At 45.3% G+C, this 9113-nt stretch overlaps 1 protein-coding gene across 1 annotated transcript in view; it reads left to right on the top strand.

The window, feature by feature from the left end:
* Positions 1 to 4475: 4475 nt before the first annotated feature.
* LOC104403151 (calcium-binding protein 8-like) overlaps positions 4476 to 9113 on the top strand; it is a gene marked incomplete at its 5' end in the record, with an annotated part of 6758 nt that continues 2120 nt past the window's right edge. Inside the window, one exon of the mRNA XM_010011206.1 lies at positions 4476 to 4629. Within this exon, the coding sequence (XP_010009508.1) occupies positions 4476 to 4629 (154 nt within the window). The remainder of the gene's footprint in view (positions 4630 to 9113) is intronic.

The following is a 9113-nucleotide window of genomic DNA, read 5'->3' as shown; positions in this document are numbered from 1 at the left end:
ATATTTAATATATATACACACACATTTTATACTTTACATTTTATAATATATATGCAGTTAGATAATATTTTTTTATATATGATACAAAAACATATAAAAGCTCATCCAGGAGCTTTTACAGCGGGGGCCTGCCACAGTGCTGTGGGTTGAAACAGCACTCGCTGCCTCTTAGGCATGAGTAGTGAGTCCTTTAGCCTTCACAGCACAGCAGATCCCATCTGCAAACACCGCTTCGCCTGTGGGAGCTTACTGCCTTTCTGCATGGTCTCCCTGCCCCTCCTGGCTCCTCCAGCATATGCTGTTTTCCTCTCATTATAAGATTTCCATGGCTGAGCTTATCTGGGTGGTACAGTCAGTACAAAATGGCCATTCATCCAGCCCCCAGGCAGAGATGGGAATGCGTTCGATTCCGCATGGAGCACAGTGGGGTTGTGCACTTTAATATATAGGGAACGTGAAGCATTGGTCCTCTGGAAGAGTCCCATATCAGTGGTTTATGAGCTCAAAGCCTGTCTGTCTCAAAGAACAGCTGTACATTCTGCTGTGAGCACTCACAGAGCTGCCTGTGCTCAGAGCCTGTGTTCAGGAATGACGTGCCTGTGGTTAGCACAGCACAAAGCCCAGCTGCTCTGCAAAGAGTTAGTCCCAGTATTTTTTGGGCCACGTCTCCTGTTGTGGCAGAGCCAGGCTGCAATTGCCTCGCAGGTATTCCAGACACAGGGCTGCCATGCAGTAAGTCTGAGAGTAAAACAAAGGTGTATCTCATCATTCAGAGATTATCAAGGGCTTCCCCACACTAGAAATCTATGAAATGTAGATGTGGTGCTTAGGGACATGGTTTACTGGTGGAATCGACAGTGTTAGGTCAATGGTTGCGCTCAATGATCTTTCCAGCCCAAATGATTCAATGATTCTAAGAAGCTTTTGTTTTTGCAGACCCTATTTTCAAAAGCACCAGGTACAAGCCCTGGTGCTCTCCATAGAAACCAAACATACCTGTACCAGTACAGGTTTTCATTCAGGACACTCACTGTATCACTTCAGGCATTTGAGCGTCAGCAATAGGCACACTTTGTTTCTATATCACTGCTTACAGTGTATTGCAAGAGCACTGGTTCAGAAGTAGCATCATTGATTTCTTCTAATTATAAATCCTATAGAAAGTTTTAAGCTTGCAACAGTCCCAGTTTTGCTCTCAGTGGAGCCAATAAATGTGAAGAGTTGCTCCCAGGTTACTGTCATCACAGCAATAAAAAGCCAATGTAATTGAAAAGTGAATCAGGGAAACTGTCAGATTGGGGAGCAATGATAATAGAAGAAACTACCTGAGAGCCTAAGCCCAATGCAAAGTCTTGTCACTGGCTGCACGGAGCTGGAGCTCATTCTGAACTCACTCCTGTGCTGGTACATATCTAACAGAGGACACGTCTCCTGTGTGAAAATACCAGAGCATAGAGCAAAGCAGGAGCAATGACCATATGCTTGCCAACAGGTCAAGCACTCAGTGGATGAGCCAGCAAAGACGATTTTGAACCCCATTCGAGACAGTTCCTCTTCCTAAAAGGCAAAATTACAACGGAACTATAACACAATAATTTCTCCCTATAGTAGCATAAAGCTTAAAAACAAGAGTTGGAAACGCAGCAGCAGATGCATATTTGTCAAGGGAACAATTATTTCCTACTAGGTAGATTAATTGGTGCAAGAAGACCCAAGCCCCCACAAGTCATTACTGTTTCCTCATTGTTAAGATCAGATAAGCATGGTTGTGTTTGTAATCCAGATAGCTTGAAGCAAAGCAACAAGTAGCATCACAGAAGACTCTGAAAAAGCTTGCTAGTGTCAATACTGGTATAGAGGGAGACTAGGAAAGACTTCTGAGAGGGAGAGGAAAGAAGCAGCATATGTCAGCATTGGCAATGGTATGTACTGAGGTGAGTTTTCACACCTGTAGCTCTGGAGGCTGGCATGAAGGAGGAGGAAGCTGATCTGGAGATGTTGTTCTTCCAACACAGTCATCTTGGGACATAGGGAAGCAGATACTGAAGAAGTCAACTGCCTTTTACTCTCTGTAAGGACAGGATGCATGCACCATATCAGAGGTCCCTTGTCCTCAGATCACTGCCCACGTAAAGTCTGTGAGCACTTCTACTAATTAAGTCTTAAGGAGGCTCTCACTTCCCTGCAAGCATCCTCTAAAAAGGATGCAAGTAAGGAGCAGATCTTGGGGACAATGCTCTGGGCTGTGAAGCACTCACAGGGGTATACATCCACCTGGTGCTGGGTGAACACAGGTTTTGAACAGCCTCTAGAAAGACTGTTCCCTGGAGGTGGAGAAAGCTAACTCATAAACTACAGCACAAAAAGTTTCTATTGGCCTCAGAGAAGTGTCCCTGAGCCAAGAACAGGAAGTAAACTCCAACACAGGTTGAACATCACACTCTGATGAGATTGGAATGGGGTAACTACATGCAGACAGGCTGCTCCTGTTGCTATGATGTAACCTCTAGGATGAAATTATGGGTTTGGCATATGGGTGCACTCAGGAAGATGCTGGGGCTCAAGTTCAGGTTTGAGTTTCTCCAAGACAAAGACACCAATGGAGTGCAGGATTGGGTGGTAGGTGGGACGTCATTGCTTTTACCTCCATGGTGCCGGTGTGCGATCAGTACTCCAGGGAGCAGATTTGGAAGGATGCAAACCCTGGGCAGCCTCAAGGCACTCTGCAAACCTCCAATAACACCGCTGTGAGGCAACTATATGCATTAACCCCCATTTCCACACCTCTAGTTGCCAAGAGAAACGCTTTTCATAATGATGCAGGTTGTGAAGTACACAGCTGCTCGATTTTTATTTGCTCTTTTAGCATTAAAGCAAGGAGAATATGGGTGCTGAGATTTCCTCATGCACAACAAAGCAGGCTGGAAATCTGTGACTAAATACCGGGGATTTGCAATCCAGCTTTGAACTGTGCAACAAGGAGCCACTGGTGACAATTGTGCGCTCACTGTATTTAGCTGGGCAATGTGAACACTGAATCACTGAGGAACAAGGACAGCAGCAAAACCACCAAACCCACCAGGCTTGCTTTTCAGATAACTCATTTGGGACAAAGACAGGAATTCTGTCTTTTGCCCCTGCCATCCACTTTCCTACACATTTTCTGAACCAGGTTTTTGCTTGCTGCAGGAGATAACCACATAGAACTGTAGAAATCAGTGCTATAAATGGATAAATATGTATGAATGTGTGCGAATCTGCCTGTTCACACACATACGCATAAATAATTCAGGGTCCAGATCGAATTGAAGTGCACTTAGTTTTCCTAGTTAACCATTTTGAGGATTAATGATTTTGCATCTATGCAATACGCAGCCATGGTGAGGGAAGACAACCTTAGGTTACACACCAAGCAGCTCAGAACTGATAAGGTTTGTCCTGTTGTTGTGAGGCTGGTGGGAAAAGAGTGGTAAATTCTTGCTGCATTATTTCCAAAATGCTGGGTGTGCAATCTGACCTCATGCTCTTGGTTGTAGAAGTGGGCACAAGCTTGTGTCACCTTTGCTTCACCACAGTATTAAGCCAGAGGTGTTTGGCCTTCTGGGGTTTCTTGAAGGTGGGTTGTTTAGAGGAGGGCTTACAGATCCTGGTGCTTGCCTGTTTGTTGTAGGCAAGCCTGTGGTTTGGGCTGTAAGGGCTGAGATTTTAAGGTGCTGTTTAGAGGAGGATAATCTGCAGCACAGTAGAAGACTCAGGGTGACTTGGAGCGTTACCATCCTTCTTTACTGACTGCACTGGAGGCTCAGGGAGACTCATCTCCTCACCTGGTGCTGCAAGTCAGCCAACGTGAATGCCCTCTTTTCTGTACCTTTGAGCAGATATTAATACCACAACTGTTGCACATGTGTAAAGTTCCTCTGCTGCAAAATACTCATTTCTATATATGCTGCAGGAACCATCTGGTTTTAATATCTGGTGTGTGTAAGAATAACATTTACCTACATGATCTGCAGCAGAATCAGCTAAAAGGGAAATGTTTTCTGGTTGTGCTTGCCACCCAGGACCAACTGGAGAGTTACAAGGTAAAAAAAGGTGCAGAGACAAGGTTGGGGCTCATGGCAAGGTGTGAGAGCTGCCAGTGGAATCTCTCAGGGTTTTATCTCTGTTGGGATGGCCAGAACTGATACCAGATTGCTGCACCTCCAGCCTGGAAAACCAGTCCTGGCATAGGGCTCTGTTTCTCTACTGCTCTACCAGCATTAAGTAAGCTGGCAAGAGCTCTAGCAACATCCATTTCCAGCATTCACACCATCAGTGTTAAATGAACCCAAAAGAGCAAAATTTGCAAAGTTATATTGAGGTGTTGAAATGAGGTTGAAAAAAACCCATGAGCAGGGAGCTGCAAAAAGCCCACATGCCTGTTCCTCCAAGTACCATCCCTGCGGTGGCTGAGTCTAACTCTGTTCTTCCCACAGTTTGACATGCAGAGGATAACACTGGAAGAGCTGAAACACATCCTCTACCACGCCTTCCGGGACCACTTAACAATGAAGGACATCGAGAACATCATTATCAATGAAGAGGAGAGTTTAAATGAAAACTCTGGCAACTGCCAGACAGAGTTTGAAGGTGAGAGGGAAAGTTTCTGTGTTTCTGTACAATTCTCTTTCTGCTTTGCCTGTAAAACTCTCTGATCTGAGACATGCAAAGGGAAGGGATGCATGGAGTTACTTTAGAGTAAGTAGCAATGACACACTTAGACTATTCAAAGGCTGCCCTTAACCTTCTTCCATGTGGTCTAAGTAAAGCTGATCCTGTTTCAGGCAGGAGGATGAACTAGTGGGTGCCTTATGGCTCTCCTTCCTCTGATGGGATTCAGGCAGAGGGGTGTGCAGCCCATGCTGAGGTCAATATCTAAGACAGACTGAATTTCCCTACAGAAATACATATATCTCAGCACACCATGGAAAGCTTTTATTTGTACTGAGTCCTGCCCTAGCAAGCTGTGTTAGGCTCCACCAGTTTTCTGTTGTCTTCCCATAAACAGAAAAGATCTTCTGCTCTGGAGTCCCAGGGAATAGCTGGGGAGAGTCCGCTCTCTGCACTGTAACACCAGCTGTGAATAGAGGTGGTGTATCTGCACCCTGCTGCCCTAGCACCTCTTGTTCAGCACTGTTGAGACCGCTGGTGTGGAGCTGCAATATGCTACGCAGGCACACCCCAGGACAGCTCATCTCAGTGTGTCTGAGAGTGTCTGCAAGATCAAGGTCTAAGCAACCCTCAGAAGTAGCTAGAGAAAGGAAAATGTTTGCTTTACACAGCATCCTCTCAGCAGTGCAACAAGACCACTAAGTAATCAGCAACTGTGATCAGAAACAGCCTCAACTTTTACAGTGGATTTTGCACTCTGAATGGAGTGAACACTGGCAAGAACATTCCCCATTTTCAGCCGCTTCAGAAGAAGCATTTTCTTGGCTAGAGGAGTTTGTGCTGCTCCAAATCATTGCTGGTTTGATCAGCTAAACATACAAATCATCTCAAGTTGTCCCTTACAACCCAAACCATTCTATCACTAGAAGGTTGGAGACTTGATGCGGAAAAAAAATGTGAAGGATTTCGCTTTACTGAGCCTCAAGAAGGGAAGGCTGAGGAGAATCAGGGATGCATGTCCCATCCCTGGCAGTGTTCAAGGCCAGGTTGGACACAGGGGCTTGGAGCAACCTGCTCTAGCGGAAGATGTCCCTGCCCATGGCAGAGGGTTGGAACTGGATGAGCTCTAAGGTGTCTTCTAACCCAGACTAGTCTGTGATTCTGGAAAAGTCCAAGGGGATACGTAATGGAGAACTTCAGGGTTTCTGCACATCGGCCTGGGACAGCTTCTGTGCTTTCCCCACACACAGCAATGCCACTTTGTATAGGCCGTTTCAGGGGAAATTCTGATACCCTGCAGGATCAAATAGCCTCTGAAAGAGCACCATGCAGAGACACTGAAGCGTTGTTAAAACAAAGGATAAACAGTGCAATTCTTCGCTTGGCTAATCAATGGGATTCAGCAGCTCTACCCAGCACACTCACCCTCTGCTAAATACTGCAGAAAAGAGATAGAAGAGCTGAATGTTAAAAAGCCTGCAGGAGGGAGGCAAGCAGCATCACTCTCTGAATCCAGCCAAGCAGGGATTGTTCCTCCTGGAGAGCAGCAGGGAGGAAGAGAGGCTTTACTTACATGAATGGAGTTGTTAATCCCCACTGACCCCCTGATTCAGTGAAGGCATGAGCCAGCTGTCATCACAGCAAGAGGCATGCAGGCTTCTTTCAGCTTCACTACTTGGGTGAACCATTATTCCAGTCACAAAAGAAAAAATGGGTCTGAAAACCTAAATGCTCAGAATCTCATTCTGGAAGTCCCAGCTTCCAAAAGTACAGCAAGAACAGCTTTTCTCGTGGGATGTTGGCATTGCTGGTGCTAGGCAGAACCTAGAAGCAAAACAGACCCTTTTTTTAGATGTTAGAAATACACACACACACGCACAAATCCACCAGAGAATAAAGATGAACTGAACACTGCCAGCAAAGATGCAAAGTTTTGCCTCAGGTCCCAGAAGAAGGGGACAGTTCTGGTCCATGGCAGCTCTGACATGAGCATTTCTCCCAGGAAAGGCAGGCTGAGAGCAGGTTCTGTCCCTGCAGCTCTCCAGGCTGGACATGCCTTTACCTGAATGACACACTTGTGCCTTGAGCCTTCCCATTTCCCAAACACCAAGATCCCTATAGGGCTCCGAAGCAGAAATTATAGCACCTCATGACATAGATCAATGGCACCAAGGGAGAGCTGTCATGAAGGTTGGACAGCATCTCAGTCTAGCTTTAAATGGCTGTATAGAACTGTCTCCATGTAAGTCAGTTACCCTTTACTTATTTCTTAATTAGTGGAGTGAAAAAGATGCTTTTTGGGTATAATTCCTTGAGCTTATTTTAGGTGCTACCTCGGGATAAGATGAATTGCACCTTAAAAAGCACCTATTTCTTTCAATTCTAAATGTAGCCTAAAGGAACCAGTTTAAAGGCTCACATCTATATTTAATGTACATTTCACACATCCCACTGGAAGCACCTTTAACTATGGGTAGGAATGAAGCCAGGATGAGCCCTGATGCTTTTCACTCAGATTTGGGAATGACTCCTAAGGGAAGAGACTGAACAGATGATACATTCAGTAGTCCTGTGCTGAAATGGGGGATCTTCACTCACTGTCACCTCTGGGCATGTTCTTGCCATCAAAGAGAAGCCCCTAGACTCTTCTCTGTCCTGTGGACAGAGATATCCTTCCTTCTCCACACCTGGGGTTAAGTGGCTCAGCCCTGCACGGGCAGATTTCTGTCATTCTCACAAATTTGCCATTTTGGCTTCTTGTCATAAGGTTTTTACAACTATATATATGCCCTTCCTATATCAACACAGATGATAATACCTTTTATCTCTCTCCCACACTCATACACACACAGCCATACACACGCTTTAACCGAAATACAACATTTATATTATGGCCAGGAACAAGGGCAGGATTTTGTTCAGTTCACTCTAGACATTAGAGTTATTTTCAAGACATCGAGTTTAGGCTTACATTACAACTTCCCCTCGTAGATCATAGAATCACAGAATGGTTTGGGTTGGAGAGAACCCTAAGATTGTCTATTTTTTAGGGCAGGATAATGAAGTTGAGAGCCAAGAAGAGTGTACTTTTTTAAGAAAAGAGATACAAGTAAAGGAAAAAGGTTTGCAGCGACATTGTACAACCAAAAATTCCTAGTACAAAAATTATTTGTCTGGCAGTTCCCTTTATCCAAACACTCATGACATTAAGCTGGTGGCAATCAAGAGTGCTGGCTGGTTACAGTGACCCGTGCTGTCTGCTATGGGTATTTCATCAGCCCCGACACTCTGATTAACTGGATGTACAAGAGCTGCTGCCACAGCTCCCCTCCCTGCTCTCCCAGACAAGCACTAGGAGCATCTGCTCCTCAGCTAAGGGCTTGGAAATGAAAAACTGCCCACTTAAAATGAAAATAACTCCAGGCAGCCAGAGAAAGCAAACATCACTCACCTTTGGCAGGGTTATGACAGAAGCCACTATAAATACACTGCAGCTGTTCATGTTAGCAAAGCCTTTTTCTGCAGGTAAGAAGGCTGTTAGTGCTTATCCTTGACCATCTCAAACCCACAATGGGCATCATGAGCAGCCCAGCAGCCAGTGGACTGGTGAACCCTGAAATGGGATGGACCCTTTAACCTCATGGTGAAGAAGTTACAGTGAAGGTAGCTCTGCTCTGCCACTAGTGACACCATGCTGAGTCCTCCCTGCCAGCCTGTCCTTTGCATTTTGAGAAGATGAAGGATGACCCAGCCCCAATTTGCCTTTGCTTCTTGAGATACCATTTACATGAGGCCTGTGAGTTGCTTTCCCCACTAAGAAAGGGCCAGGACATCCCCAGAGGAGCTTCAGGCTCTGACCATGTTTAAGGAACCAGCTCATGTCCAAACCCCAGCGTGTCCCATGGGCATTAAAAACTCCTGCTGGCAACCAAATGCAAAAGAGATTGAGCATCCAGCAATGCCAGCAATGGAAATGATCTGGAGAAAGCACAAAGGACTTATGAACTTGGAGAAAGGAGAGAAGTGAGAACAAAAACTCACCAGTTAGCAGGGAGGGCAAGTGGTTCTTCATATTTAAGAGGGCAAATCACAGGGCAGCATGTACTTGTGTTCACAGCAAAGAAAGTCAGTAATTTCAGCTTCTTTGTCTCCCTGTGGATTGCTAGAGGACAGACAAACTATAACACTCATCATCTTGCTGGAGTAATTCGTGCTGAGCCCCAGCCAGCAACAAGAGGGTTTCTCTCTCTCTGGGTTTGCAACACCTCTACATTTCAGCACTGACCTTTCCATTTCTTCTGAAGTTATTTGATAGGTTATTTGGCTATTCGGTGTACCTTCAGTTGGTAAAGAACAATAATGATGATTTACCTGGATCCTGCTGCCTTAAAGCTCTATTTTTACTTGATGCTATAACAACAGCCTGAAGAAATTGTTCAAGTCGGGAACACTTCTACAAGAAA

Source organism: Nestor notabilis, unplaced genomic scaffold, assembly GCF_000696875.1.
Source record: "Nestor notabilis isolate BGI_N333 unplaced genomic scaffold, ASM69687v1 scaffold12233, whole genome shotgun sequence".
Classification (NCBI taxonomy): Eukaryota; Metazoa; Chordata; class Aves; order Psittaciformes; family Psittacidae; genus Nestor; species Nestor notabilis.
The sequence above is the reverse complement of the archived record's forward strand: the minus strand, read 5'-3'. Positions and strand labels throughout refer to the sequence as shown.